This window comes from Palaemon carinicauda, chromosome 2, assembly GCF_036898095.1.
Source record: "Palaemon carinicauda isolate YSFRI2023 chromosome 2, ASM3689809v2, whole genome shotgun sequence".
NCBI classification, from domain to species: domain Eukaryota; kingdom Metazoa; phylum Arthropoda; class Malacostraca; order Decapoda; family Palaemonidae; genus Palaemon; species Palaemon carinicauda.
The window spans coordinates 58,481,992-58,497,647 of NC_090726.1; the positions used below are offsets into that span (position 1 = coordinate 58,481,992).

The following is a 15,656-nucleotide window of genomic DNA, read 5'->3' on the forward strand; positions in this document are numbered from 1 at the left end:
AGGTGGGCATAACTAGAGATAATGGTTTGCATTTCTCTAGGATTGGGTAGGGTTTTCCCTTTTCGACTGCTCTCATGACTCAGTCTAGGGCTTTCCCCGAAAGGGGGAAGGCTCAGGAGGAAGGAGCAATGGAGGTTGGATGCTTCTTGCTCAATGCTGAGACTTTGGAGTTAGTATATCCAGCCCCTTTCTGGGTCTTGGTAAGGATGGCTTGTGCCTTGTTATGTTCGAGAACAATGACTTCCTTCGGTATAGTCTCCTCGCGGGATGTAGGTTCATCTCGCAGTCTCACGTAGCAATCTGGGTACGCTGAAAGCTGGGCCAGAATTGAAGCTCTTCAAGGGGATTGGACCCCAACTTCTAGGAGATATAAGGCTTCCCATTCAACATGGGCATGTGTTCCGTCTACCTCCATGGGTTGGTTCGGAGCAGTGAGGGAGGTCAGATATTTTAAGGGGCATAGCGGAGCCCCTGGAAGCGCCAGGGTGTTTCCTTCCCTGTACCTCTCTCTTCATCTCTTTGAGATCTTGCTTATTCTCCTCTCGTTCCTTCTGGAACAGTGTCAGCGTCTGCTGGATCGACTCAAGGAGCGTTTCGCTCCTGCCGACCTGTCTAGCCAGTTGGGGAGTTGGGGCTGAAGAGGTTGACGGCATAAGTTGATATGCCGGCACAGTGAGCTGAGGGACCTCAGTCACCGTCAAAACGAATCCTTCTTCCTCCATGGGTGGTTGAACCACTCCTTATTTAGGGCCTTTTTGCAGTAGGTCCTGTCCGGTGCCAGTGGACACCTCTGACATCCAATCTTGGTGGATGCCCAAGCTTTGCAGTGCCTGTTGATATCTGTGTCCACTGTCCGTTGGATAGAGGGATGCTGGACCTGTGCCTGAGGCACAAATGTATTCGATTGAGCCTTAGGGAACAGTAGGAACTTCTAAGATTTGTTAGGTAGGTAAGGTCCCGGACAGTTCTTCTGGAAGCCTCATACTCACCTTTGGTGGGTTTCCCTTGCTGTATCCCTTGACTCTGTAGTGTCAGGATATCTTTTACAAAGCTGTCAGTCAGCAAGGTCAGGCGATTGGAGCGACACTTCAGGTCCCAGAACCTTTGGGATCCAGATACGATGCAGCAGGGGCATAAAACCTGTACATTGTATGCCCACAAGAGTCCTTACTCTTGTGGTTGCAGAACACAATTGTACAATTTGCCATTGGCTCCTCCTTTAAAGGAGAAAAAAGGGTGAATGAGTACTAGGTTGTTTATATTATGATATAATATATGCTTAAAATACAGGTTCCAGTACTGTACCTCAGGGATCTGGATACGATGCAGCAGGGGGCATGAGACCTGCACATCTTGTGGCCACAAAAGTCCCTGCTTTTGTGGTTGCAGAACAGAACTGCACACTTCACCTTAGCTTCCTCCTGTAAGGAAAGAAAGAGTGAAATGAGTATAGGGTAATTTATCTCGCTGATAAATTTACACATGCATAAAATAGTATACTATACTATTATTTATCATAGCTTAGGATAGTAAGCTGGAAAAGAAGTAGGAAAGACACATCTGTGTTTCCCCCCCAGGCAATTGCTGTGACCTCCTACAATATTAATATTTTTAGTTTCCTTATCAGGGAAAATATAGAGTGGAATAACTCTCGTATGTAGAGCCGGAGTCAGTGGATACTAACACTAACTCCAGCACTTGTAAAATACTAATAATGATCGGTAATCATTGGTGTTCCGATGATCTAGGATTCATCAGAATGTTAAAAGAATACTTCACCTCAACATACTTTAATCGGTCTCAATAATGGACTGTGAAAGGATACACAAAGTATGTTGGAAATTTCATACTACTGTATCATTATATACTATAGTTTTCTAACTGCTGTATTGTTATATTGCAGGAATACTGGCTACTGTCTTGTCTTATACTGCAGTTTTGTCGGTATGCTACCGGGGTTAGGCTAGTACCTGGCGGCACTAGCTGACAAAGAGAGAGAAAGAATGGAAAGGACTACCGTATTATTATAGTTTAGTACAATAATTTGGGGTGTAGGGACTGCTGTCTCTACTGCCTTCTTTCCAGAATGAGGATTCAAATGGAAGGGGAGGAATACATTGTTTCTAGCTTCCATCCAGCCACAATTTCTGTTGCTGGCTGTACTGCCGGTTACAGGGATTGTGGATGGCAGTCCAAGAGAGGACTGAAGAATACTCAAAAGTATAATGGGTTTCCCATCGGCAGCCGTCAGGGCTGGCTCAACCTTTCCCGGAGCTTAGCTTCTGTTAGGGAGATGGTCGAAGTGGCAGCCTAACCGCCTTTGTGGGAGCCCGGCTGGTAACCCAGTCAGCCCGGCAAGCGGGGTGATTGTAGAATACCAGCCACAGGAATCGTGACGGCTCACTAAAGGACAGAAGGGGAAGGGAAAGGGTCTTATATTTTATAAGAGAAAGGTGGCGGCAGGTATGCCTCCTACTTTTGGCTGTAAATCAAGGAAACATAGTTTCCTATACCGGCGCCGTCTTGGGCGGCAGAGGAATAACGATTCCCTAGCCCGAGATATTGCTGGATATAAGACATGTCTTCTAGTCCACAAGGGAGAAACGTGGCGGCAATTATACTACCCACTTTCGGTTGTGGACTAGGGAAGCCGAACTTCCTATGCCGACAACAATGAAACCGGCAAGGGAATGACTATTCCCCAATCGGTAGCGTTGTTGGCAACAAGACAGAATACCCTGAGTTACTGTCGTATTTCAAAGCCGGGATACTCGCCGGCAAAGAAGATCGACAGAAAACACTATCCAAGTCAAGCCGGAGTACACTACTCAATGGTGATGCCGGAAGATAGGGTTGTTGCCTGGGCTGGCGGTACTCAGGGGGAAGGAAGGGTTTATCCCCCTTTCTCTAAAAGAGAAGCGTATCGAATTTTACTAGTAATTCTAGGAGATATCTATATCTCCGACCCAATTAATAAAAACGATACAAGAGGTTAAACGGGGGATAACGTTACTAAAGTATCTAAAACGAGTTAGGCTAGCCTAACCCGAGTTGGGATCTTGGCTACGCTAGTACCACCGAGGCCTTATTGTATACGATAAAAACATTTATCAGGAAGAGGAAATATTACATGTGTAAAGCTTATCTTCACTAGTATAATTTTGCCTAACTAGCTAGAACTTCTTTATAGCTAATTACCGGGAACGTCGGACTACTAACTAAATACTGTAAAGCATTTATACCGTACAACAGCGGTCTTAAAATGGCCGCCTCCAGGGATGGCAGTGCTCCGCTTAACACACCTAAATTATGTTAATTTAACTGTGAGAAGGATTCCAAAAATTATACACAGGAAAGATTAAATACACAACTTTCCAGAGGATGAAGATGCTGGAGATTGCATGGTAATATTCCTTGAAAACAGTAACAACACCGAGAGCAATGGGAGAAACACTGTGCTTAAATGGCTACGTTTAAAGGAATAGTTACGCCATAGTAGTACTGGAAGGGGATCCACCAGGTAACCTTAATAACGGCTCCCCTTCAATTTCGCCACTCTTTCCCCTCAAAGCATAAAATCTATTCGGGGTGAAGATTGCCATGTGCCGTATCAAGAAATACGTCCCCTGATATTATGCGATATCCTTAAAAGTTATATTAAGGATACTTGTGCCAGGAGTTAGAATTCTGGAAACCTGTGGTTAATTCTCTGGGAGTATCACTGTAGCCAAATATCCCTTAGAAAGCTGCCTAAAGGAACCTTCCATCAGGACGACATGGCTGAGCTCTAAAATCACTTGTGTAATTTTTCATATTCATGAATGTTGAACCGTCAGTAAAATGACAACAAAAAGGAAGATAGGAGTGACAAAATGCATAAGCATAGTGGTTGATTTGAAATTGCATTAGAAATATAAAAAGGTCTTTGAAGTAGAAAAATAATATTACTAAAGTATAGAAATGTATATAGAGCTCTGTGTATTGCCCCTATATCATATTCCTTTCACGGGACATGAGTATACATATATTTTCTAACGTACAATAATTGCTTGCTCCGATTATCAATATCTATAAAAGATTTATATATGAGAAAAAACTTACTGTGCATTAGCATCATTCCATGATTTCGACTCCAGAACAGACATATAACAGTAAGCGCCTGGTGAACTAGTCCAAGTCTCGTCTGGGCAATGGCCTGTCACAGGGGGTCCAGGTGACGGAGCCTGGTCTGGATTCATAAAGATGTATTGTCAATATTGTTGATATTCTTATCCTCTTTGCCTATCTTTATCCAAAGGAGTTCATAATATTCATCAAAAAGCTTTTAAGACTAAATATGCAAGGATAGGAATTATTTACCAAGCTGGTAATCTACAGACTAATTACATAAAAAAAACATATACCCACACATACAGATATAGATATATGCAAAGTTATATACAGTGTATATATATATATATATATATATATATAAAAACATATACCCACACATACAGATATAGATATATGCAAAGTTATATACAGTGTATATATATATATCTATCTATCTATCTATCTATATATATACAAGAACACATGCACATAGATATATCTATATCTATATATATATATATATATATATATATATATATATATATATATATAGATATATCTATCTATCTATCTATCTATATCTATCTATCTATCTATCTATATATATATATATATATATATATATATATATATATATATATATATATATATATATATATATATATACATACACAAATATATAAATACATACATATATACACCTATATCCACACAGCATATAAGAATAACTAAAATATGATATTTTGATTATATAATAAATTATTGAATATACTTACCCGGTGAATATATAGCTGCAACTCTGTTGCTCGACAGACAAACTCTACGGAAAAACTCGCCAGCGATCGCTACACAGGTTGCGGGTGTGCCCAACAGCGCCATCTGTCGACCAGATACCCAGCTCTTATGTAAACAAAGACTCAATTTTCTCCTCGTCCCACTGCGTCTCTATTGGGGAGGAAGGGAGGGTCATTTAATTTATATATTCACCGGGTAAGTATATTCAAAAATTTATTTTATAATAAAAATATCATTTTTAAATATTTAACTTAGCCGGTGAATATATAGCTGATTCACACCCAGGATGGTGGGTAGAGACCAGTAATATATGTTTACATTTTATGAGCTAAGAGTTTTTTATTTCATTTTAGAAGTTATCAAAATAACAAAAACAAAATAAATACGTACCTGGTAAGGAAGTCGACTTGAACAATTACTCTGCCTTTTAAGTACGTCTTCCTTACGGAGCCTCGCGATCCTCTTAGGATGCTGATCGACCCCTAGGAGCTGAAGTATCAAGGGTTGCAACCCATACAACAGGACCTCATCAAACCTCTAATCTAGGCGCTCTCAAGAAATGACTTTGACCACCCGCCAAATCAACCAGGATGCGAAAGGCTTCTTAGCCTTCCGGACAACCCATAAAAACAACATTAAAAACATTTCAAGAGAAAGATTAAAAGGGTATGGAATTAGGGAATTGTAGTGGTTGAGCCCTCACCCACTACTGCACTCGCTGCTACGAATGGTCCCAGTGTGTAGCAGTCCTCGTAAAGAGACTGGACATCCTTTAGATAAAAAGACGCGAACACTGACTTGCTTCTCCAATAGGTTGCGTCCATTATACTTCGCAGAGATCTATTTTGCTTAAAGGCCACGGAAGTTGCAACAGCTCTAACTTCGTGTGTCCTCACCTTAAGCAAAGTTTGGTCTTCCTCACTCAGATGTGAATGAGCTTCTCGTATTAACAGTCTGATAAAGTAGGATAAAGCATTCTTTGACATAGGCAAAGATGGTTTCTTAACTGAACACCATAAAGCTTCAGATTGGCCTCGTAAAGGTTTAGTGCGCTTAAATAGAACTTAAGAGCTCTCACAGGGCATAAGACTCTTTCTAGTTCATTGCCTACAATCTCCGATAAGCTGGGAATATCGAACGATTTAGGCCAAGGTCGAGAAGGCAGCTCATTTTTGGCTAGAAAACCAAGTTGTAGCGAACATGTGGCTTTTTCTGACGAAAATCCGATGTTCTTGCTGAAGGCATGAATCTCACTGACTCTTTTAGCTGAGGCTAAGCATACCAGGAAAAGTGTCTTTAAAGTGAGATCTTTCAGGGAGGCTGATTGTAGCGGCTCAAACCTGTCTGACATGAGGAATCTTAGTACCACGTCTAAATTCCAACCAGGTGTAACCAAACGACGCTCCTTAGTGGTCTCAAAAGACTTAAGGAGGTCTTGAAGATCTTTATTGTTGGAAAGATCTAAGCCTCTATGCCGGAAGACCGATGCCAACATGCTTCTGTAGCCCTTGATAGTGGGAGCTGAAAGGGATCGTCCTTTTCTCAGGTATAAGAGAAAGTCAGCTATCTGAGCTACAGAGGTACTGGTTGAGGATACAGAGACTGACTTGCACCAGTCTCGGAAGACTTCCCACTTCGATTGGTAGACTCTAAGGGTGGATGCTCTCCTTGCTCTAGCAATCGCACTGGCTGCCTCCTTCGAAAAGCCTCTAGCTCTCGAGAGTCTTTCGATAGTCTGAAGGCAGTCAGACGAAGAGCGAGGAGGCTTTGGTGTACCTTCTTGACGTGTGGCTGACGTAGAAGGTCCACCCTTAGAGGAAGACTTCTGGGAACGTCTACTAGCCATCGAAGTACCTCGGTGAACCATTCTCTCGCGGGCCAGAGGGGAGCAACTAGCGTCAACCTTCTCCCTTCGTGAGAGGCGAACTTCTGCAGTACCTTGTTGACAATCTTGAACGGTGGGAATGCGTAGAGATCTAGATGTGACCAATCTAGGAGAAAGGCATCTATATGTATTGCTGCTGGGTCCGGGACTGGTGAGCAATAGATTGGAAGCCTCTTGGTCAGCGAGGTTGCAAAGAGATCTATGGTTGGTTGGCCCCAAGTGGCCCAAAGTCTCTTGCATACATCCTTGTGGAGGGTCCGTTCTGTTGGAATTACTTGCCCTTTCCGACTGAGACAATCTGCCATGACATTCAAGTTGCCTTGGATGAACCTCGTTACTAGTGAGATGTCTTGACCTTTTGACCAGATGAGCAGGTCCCTTGCGATCTCGTACAACGTCAGTGAATGGGTCCCTCCTTGCTTGGAGATGTACGCCAAGGCAGTGGTGTTGTCTGAGTTCACTTCCACCACTTTGCTTCGAAGGAGAGACCTGAAGCTTTTCAAGGCCAGATGTACTGCCAACAGCTCCTTGCAGTTGATATGCATGTTCCTCTGACTCGAGTTCCACAGTCCTGAGCATTCCCAACCGTCTAATGTCGCGCCCCAGCCCACGTCCGATGCGTCCGAGAAGAGAACGTGGTTGGGAGTCTGAACAGCCAGGGGAAGACCCTCTCTTAAGTTGATATTGTCCTTCCACCAAGTCAGACAAGACTTCATCTTTTCGGAAATCGGGACCGAGACGGAGGTGTAGTCTTCCTAATGACACAAATTGTTCCAGGGATGATAGCGTCCCTACCAGACTCATCCACAGCCTGACTGAGCAGCGTTCCTTCTTCAGCATGTTCTGGATGAATAACAGGGCTTGACTTATTCTGGGGGCCGACGGAAAAGCCCGAAAAGTTAGACTGTGAATCTCCATCCCTAAATACACAATAGTTTGGGATGGGACCAGTTGCGACTTTTCCAAATTGACTAGGAGTCCCAATTCCTTGGTCAGATCTAGAGTCCACTTTAGATCCTTCAGACAGCGACGACTGGAAGAGGCTCTGAGAAGCCAGTCGTCCAAATAAAGGGAGGCTCGGATGTCCGATAAATGGAGGAATTTGGCAACATTCCTCATCAGCCTCGTAAACACGAGAGGAGCTGTGCTTAGGCCAAAGCACAGGGCCCGAAACTGGTAGACCACCTTTTCGAAAACGAATCTCAGAAAAGGTTGGGAGTCTGGGTGGATGGGGACGTGGAAGTAGGCGTCCCTTAGGTCTAAAGAGACCATCCAGTCTTCCCTTCTGACCGCTGCTAAGACTGACTTTGCGGTCTCCATGGAGAACTTCGTCTTTGTGACAAAGACATTCAGAGCACTGACGTCTAGCACCGGTCTCCACCCTCCTGTCTTCTTTGAAACCAAGAAGAGGCGGTTGTAGAATCCCGGAGATTGAAGGTCCGAGACTTTGACCACCGCTCCCTTCTCTAGCAAAAGAGACACTTCCCGTTTCAAGGCTCGTCTCTTTTCTTCCTCTCTGTACCTGGGAGAGAGATCGATGGGAGACGTTGCTAGAGGGGGTTTTCGTACAAAAGGGATCTTGTACCCCTCTCTGAGCAACTTCACAGATTGTGCATCTGCGCCTCTCTTCTCCCAGGCCTGCCAGAAGTTCTTGAGTCTGGCTCCCACTGCTGTCTGAAGTTGCGGGCAGTCAGACTCTGCCCTTAAAGGACTTGGATCCTTTCTTCTTCCCTCGCTTCCCTTCGGCACGAGCACCTCCTCTGCTGGAGGCTCTGCCACGAAAGGGCGGAATAAAGCGAGACGCTGGAGTGTCCATCCTTGGTCTAGCTGACAAGGTAGGCAAAGGGGGAGCTTTGCGAGCTGAGGACGCAACAAGATCGTGAGTGTCCTTCTGCACTAACGAAGCGGCTATTTCCTTTATCAGGACTTCTGGAAATAGGCACTTGGAAAGAGGAGCAAAGAGAAGCTCAGATCTCTGGCACGGTGTAACTCCAGCAGAAAGGAATGTGCAGAGAGATTCTCGCTTTTTCAGGACTCCGGACACAAATGATGCAGCAAGCTCATTAGACCCATCACGGACGGCCTTGTTCATGCAGGACATAATGAGCAAAGAAGTCTCTTTATCTGTCGAAGAGATCTTCCTGCTTAGGGCTCCTAGGCACCAGTCTAAGAAGTTAAAAACTTCAAAAGCCCTAAAGATTCCTTTCAAAAGGTGGTCCAGGTCCGATGATGACCAACAAATCTTTGAGCGTCTCATGGCAAGGCGGCGGGGAGAGTCTACAAGACTTGAGAAGTCGCCCTGGGCAGAGGCAGGAACTCCCAAGCCGAGAACTTCTCCCGTGGCATACCAGACGCTCGATCTAGAAGAGAGTCTAGCAGGGGGAAAAGCAAATGCTGTCTTCCCTAAACTCTTCTTGGACTGTAACCAGTCTCCTATCACCCGCAAAGCTCTCTTGGACGAGCGAGCGAGGACGAGTCTAGTAAAGGCAGGTGCGGTAGAAGGCATGCCTAAAACAAACTCTGAAGGTGGAGAACGAGGAGCCACAGAAACAAACTGGTCAGGAAACAGCTCTTTGAAAATAGCCAAAACTTTTCTAAAGTCCAAAGAGGGTTGAGTAGACTTAGGCTCGTCCAATTCTGATTGTGGTTCATCTTGATGTGCAGCAACATCATCATCAGAAAGTTCCTCATCCGACAACTGATGAGGAAACGGCAACGGAGTGGGTAACGGCTGGTTCGCTGAGTCCGGTCGCACTGGTGCATGCGTGACTGAGCCGGACGCAACGTCATGGAACTGCTGCACAGTCTGTGAGCTGTCAACAACCATGGTAGCGCGAGGACGCACAGCGTCTAAACGAGACTGTCTAGACTGACTGGGTTGCGCAGTGGAAACCACACTGGGTTGCGGAGGTTGACGCATCGCGTCAAAACAAGGCAACTCTGATGGTTGTTGAACATCCAGAATGTCAAAGCCAACCTCCGTGCGTCGCTTAACGTCAACATGCGGCTGGCAGCCCACACTGGAACGCAACGGTGGAGGAACTCCCTCAACTGGTGTACATGAGAAGGTTACCTCAGCGTCCACAGGACGCACAACCGATCGCTTGGAGGGTTGTAGGCTAGGTACTGCACTCGCTGCTGGTACGGCAGCAACCTTCTCCGCATGAAAGTCCTGCATCAGAGACGTAAGCTTAGACTGCATGTCTTGCAGTAAAGACCACTTAGGGTCTACGGGAGCAGGTGCGGCGACAGACGGTGTTAGTGTCTGAAGCGGTACCGCTTTGCCTCTCTTAGGCGGTGAGCAGTCATCGGATGACGGCAACGAGTCCGAACTGACCCAGTGGCTACAACCGGGCCGTTGGACTTGTCCTGAAGGGACCGATTTACGTTTTAACGGTCGTGAGACCTTGGTCCAAAGTTTCTTGCGAGAAACACCTTCAGACGACGAGGTATAAATGGGCTCTCTCGTCTTAGGTAGGTAGGGGCGATCTTGGGGAGATACGCCCGATACCACGGAGGGAACGTCTGTTCGCTGATTAAAGCCTCTCGAACCCATGCGTCGTACGACATTGCTTCTCCCCTGGACTTGGGAGCTTGCAAGAGGTCCCGGACTAGGAGGACGACAGGCACGAACAGACGAACCCTCAAGCGCAACACTGTCCACAACACTATCACTTGGCACTTTAGCACTTCCCACTGCACTTTGGCACTTAAGCTCCTTAACATCCGCCATGAGCTGATTGCGGTCACTTGCAAGGGACTCAACTCTCTCACCCAGAGCCTGGATGGCACGCATCATGTCAGCCATCGATGGTTCCTGAGTGCTAGGAGGGGGGTTAGGAACAACCACTACAGGGGAAGGAATAGGTTGTGGGGCATGAGGAGAGGATACATCAATAGATCGAGAAGAACTTCTCCTAACTCTATCTCTCTCTAGCCTACGTGTGTACTTTTGAAATTCGATAAAATCAAATTCCGAAAGGCCAACGCACTCCTCACACTGATCTTCCAATTGACAGGTTTTACCCCGACAATTGGAACAAACAGTGTGAGGGTCGATAGAAGCCTTCGGAAGACGCCTAGAACAGTCCCTAGCATTGCATTTCCTAAATTTGGGAACTTGTGAAGGGTCAGCCATTTTGAATTGGTCAAGGGAAAATTCCAAAAAACGATCTAAGTCATCAACAAAGAATCCGATACAAAAAAGAGTTCAAAGATTTGTTTGAAGAAAAACCCTGCACAGCGAAAGCTCAAAACCAGAATATAGTACTTCACCAATTAGATGTGAAAAACTCCAGTTTAGCAACAGCGAGTAAAGTATGTCTTGTCGACACGTCGACAGAGAGAAAATTGAGTCTTTGTTTACATAAGAGCTGGGTATCTGGTCGACAGATGGCGCTGTTGGGCACACCCGCAACCTGTGTAGCGATCGCTGGCGAGTTTTTCCGTAGAGTTTGTCTGTCAAGCAACAGAGTTGCAGCTATATATTCACCGGCTAAGTTAAATATTAAAAAATTTACGATCACTATTACTTTTGTCGTTGCCACATTATCCTGCTTTTGTTGTGAGGCAAGTCAAATAATACCTTGAATGCTTGAAGGTAAATTTTGTATTGTTCATAAAATTTCTTCATGTTATTTTCTTTATTTTTGTGTAAAGCCTTTCAAGTGAAATAATAATAGATATCTACATAAATTACCACTCGGAATATTTAATCTATTAATTTCAAATTAAAATATAATTTTCACAGAATTAGTCAATTTAAATTTAGTTGCTAATTTCCTTTGTAGTGAGATATACTATAAAGTATTTTATTTTGAAAATTTACAAAGTTTTTCTTTTAATTTCTTAACCCAACTGCACTGTCCAGCAAAATGAAGTTCTATAGTATTTGATTATGCCTTGGAATAAGATGACTAAAAAATAAAAGATTGAAACTACAAAATAAGATTCAATAAAAAAATTTAATCTGCCAACTAATATATCTAAATAACCTTTTCTTAGAAGAAATTATCACTTAATCTCTTAATAGCCAATGGTATATGGAAGCAAGACCAGTTGTTATGTTGCATTTAATATTCTGGGTTAATTTAACTGTATTATTAGCATAATGTTCCATACCTTTGTATACTGTACATTTATGCTTAATTTTTTTCAAATTCACGTTTGTATTTCTGCATAATTTGCTTTTTTCAAATGCACATTTGTATTTATTTACTGTATATGTATACACAGGCATACACTGTATACATATAGTACATGTTCATACATTTATCAATTGGCTGATGAATTATAACTATATATCATAATGGCTAGGATCATTGACAGCAACAAAGAAATATTTTTATAATATATTCAATAAAATAATAGAATTGCACCTAATACTGCACAACTGTCATGGTAACATAAAGGCAAAAGAATATGAATTAACCTTACCCTCTGAATGTTTACACAAGAATGGTTTCAGTTCATTACATCTTTCATTATACCAATAGCCATCCTCAGAGTCCAACATGACACAGTTTTTATCCGTGACATTGACTTGGGGTTGTTCCTCTCCCCAATTTGAATACGACACTGGCCAGTTATCCGACCACTGGTAAGTGTTTGGGTCCTGTTCAGGGATAAGTAAAAGATGCCATTATTCAAGTTATCTTGAATATCTATCTCTGACATTTTGTTAAACATTCCTTCCTAAGACTGGGCACATTCTATTTTCATCATTAATAAGAAACAATAGGAAGTTTAAAGTATTCTTACTAAGTTAAATGAAGTAATCATTAGCACAGTGGAACTACAGAGGTAGATCACAACTGATCTACAACAAACTAGTGCTTGAATGATATCTTTCAATGTGTTTTACCCTAGAAATTGAAAATTCATTGGAGATCGAATGGAAAATTGTAACATGCTAGAATCCAAACAGATGTCACCTGTAACACCAGTGGCAGCAATTCCCCTAAAACATAGGTTTTCTGCAAAGTACACTCAATTTTATAATATTTTTCACTGTGCACTTCTTCAAAACATAGCTGTCAGATTTTATTTAATTCATACCATTTTTTTATTATTCATAATTACTGGAGTTTAGGAAGGGTAATGGTAATATTAAGTAAAAAAAGAAAAGTTGAGAACATTTAAGAAATATGAAAAAATTTCCAAATCAGAGTGATGTGCTCATGCCTGGATAACATTCCATTTTGATCTCCAACACTTCTTACCCTAGGTAAAGAGAAATAATATTTTTATTTATTTCATTTATTTATCATACATATTGCATTTAGCATTATTTTATGCATGCAAGTGTTGTAAACCTGTTGTAAAAATGCTTTAGAATTAGTGCTTTCTGGGATATGAAATTGGTTAATCCCAATCAAATTAATTCTTAATGGGAAAATCAATTCTGTGTTTGAATAAATCAGGGTTTGAACGATTGTGTGTTTGAATGAACTGGTGTTTGAATGCCTGGTTTCTTAACGATTCAGTTTTCAAAAAAATCAGTCTGAATGGCCTTCAGGAATGAATTAAGTTGATCTTTTCTACCTTTTTTAATGACTTATTACCTTATTCTGGTTAGCACTAGTACTGCATTGATATTCACTCATATTATTCGTTCAAACATGTTTTATTTACCTTCATCATCATCATCTCCTCCTACGCCTATTGGCGCAAAGGGCCTAAGTAATTGTTATTCCTGAGTTGATATTTCATATTTTCATTTCATTACATCAATGGAAAGTGATAAAATCTAAATGGAAAGCTGATGATTCAAAGGAATAAATAAATGAATAGATGAATGAATACCTAAATAAATACACAAAAACATAAATACATTAATAAATAAACAAATAAATGAATGAATAAACTAAATAACTATAAACAATATATACAGAAAGTAATAGGCAGTTAATAAACCAATATTCACTGACTTAAACTTACCTTTTGGTTATTCAGTCCAATCCATGGGTTTGGAATTTTCCCATCTTGTCCAAGAATCCACAGAAAGGCGCCTTCGTGCATATCATATGCTGATGCCAAATGAGCTCCCTCACTTACACAAGTTTTCTCTGCATCCTGATCATGAGAATAAGTTAGGAAAAAAAATTATCATTAACAATTGAGAGTTTGATTCAAATATCTTGCACATTAGGATGGTTGCTATGGTAATTTCTTGTACTGTAGAGGTATAGTATCTTTAGCAAAACAATTAATCATATGGTTTACATGAAAAGTGTACTAAGTCTGATATCAGAGGATTTAATTAAAAATTTCAAAATCATATCTTATCACCAACACTCGGATGTTCATAAAGTTCTTGCCCTGCTTTGTCATCTGAAAGAATCTAGTCATTGGAAATGGGATCTTTCGTAAAATCTTCCTGTTCGTAATTTCTACCACCTTTGAAGAGAATTCTACCTTGACTCTTTCCGTGTAACACACACACGGATTGTCTTTCAACAGTGTACGGAAAGGTAAAAAATCTGAATATTGTAATTCAGTTTGTTAAAAATCTAAAGCATCATGATCTAAAAGTCTCCAGAAGACTTCTTGTTAGTATCTCTAGAGTGTATCTTGTACTTGAATGATAACTTTAGAATGAATTAAATATTTAAATGTTCTACATAAAAAAGTAATTCTCTTTCTGTATAACTATTTAACATGACACATTTAAAGAATATATTATTTTCATGTCATAATAAGCTCATTTTCAGTAGCCTACAGCTTATTAAAAAATCTCAAGAGCTCCAATTATATGAACAAAAGGACAAAATTAATAGCTATCTCTATTTTGAATTAAATTGAAAGACTTGACTTACTTCCCAGGACTTGGGAGTTTCCTCCGACCTATAGCAATCATCCAAATAACGATAATAGTTGTCATAAGGAGGGTCACATTTAGGGAAAGAAGTGGGCTCCGTTATTGTTGGATCTGGAAGAAACATTAAGGTAATTCTCATATAATAAATAACTACATCACAAAGAAAATCTAGTTTTCAAGAATCTAGTGTGTGGATATATTTTGATCTATGATTATATTTTTCATTTTTATACAGTATGTGATTTAATCTCTAGAATTTGGACTGGCCCTCGGGTCAGGAAAGCCACTCGCTACCTAAGTGAAAATGGGGGAAAATTCTGCAGCTGCAATATGAAGAAGCAAAAAGGAGTATATAATGTACATACATCTATCTTTCATATAGTAGACCAATGGCTAAAAGGGTTACAGAAGTATGAATTTGTATACATAAATACATACATACGGTACATACACAAACATGTACACATACATACATATGTAATATACATGGTATATTTCAGTCATTTAACAAATAATGGCATATGGGATATAGATGTCATATTTATAGTAATATGACCATTAATCAGGCATGATTCAAACTGTGAGACATCAGATGGCTGGTCAACTGTTGTGGTATGCAACCACGGGTAAATGGCTAGCAGGATATGTGGTATATATTATAAAATCTTGGCAAATTAAACAATTTTGCTTGTAATTTTGCATAGTTACCATGGTTAGGTTAGATCAGACTGAGTCTTACTGCATTTATCAAACAAGCTGGTATTCAAGAACAATGAACTGGAAGTATATTCTTATTTTTATTATAATATACGATTTACATTACAGTAATCTGTTTCACAAATTTAAAAAAACAATCCACAAATCAATCTCACCTTGTTCCATGGCACAAATGTAACCAAACATGTTATAACAGGATATATCATTCATCATCCCTGATGGATAAATTGCTTCTACACAGTTTTCCTGAAATGACAGAAAGGGAAATTATATATGCAAAGCATCAACAATATTTACTGGAAGACATAAAGGATAATACCATCATAATGTAGCTTATTCAAAATCTTT

At 41.1% G+C, this 15,656-nt stretch overlaps 1 protein-coding gene across 2 annotated transcripts in view; it reads right to left on the reverse strand.

The window, feature by feature from the left end:
* The window catches only part of LOC137625297 (macrophage mannose receptor 1-like), a 135,517-nt gene that overhangs the window by 27,585 nt on the left and 92,276 nt on the right, over positions 1–15,656 (reverse strand). For both annotated transcript variants that reach the window (XM_068356126.1, XM_068356115.1), the window contains exons 39-43: positions 15,464–15,554; positions 14,590–14,702; positions 13,712–13,846; positions 12,209–12,386; positions 4,102–4,228 (exon numbers count right to left, since the gene is read on the reverse strand). In XM_068356126.1, the coding sequence (XP_068212227.1) occupies positions 4,102–4,228; positions 12,209–12,386; positions 13,712–13,846; positions 14,590–14,702; positions 15,464–15,554 (644 nt within the window). The remainder of the gene's footprint in view (positions 1–4,101; positions 4,229–12,208; positions 12,387–13,711; positions 13,847–14,589; positions 14,703–15,463; positions 15,555–15,656) is intronic.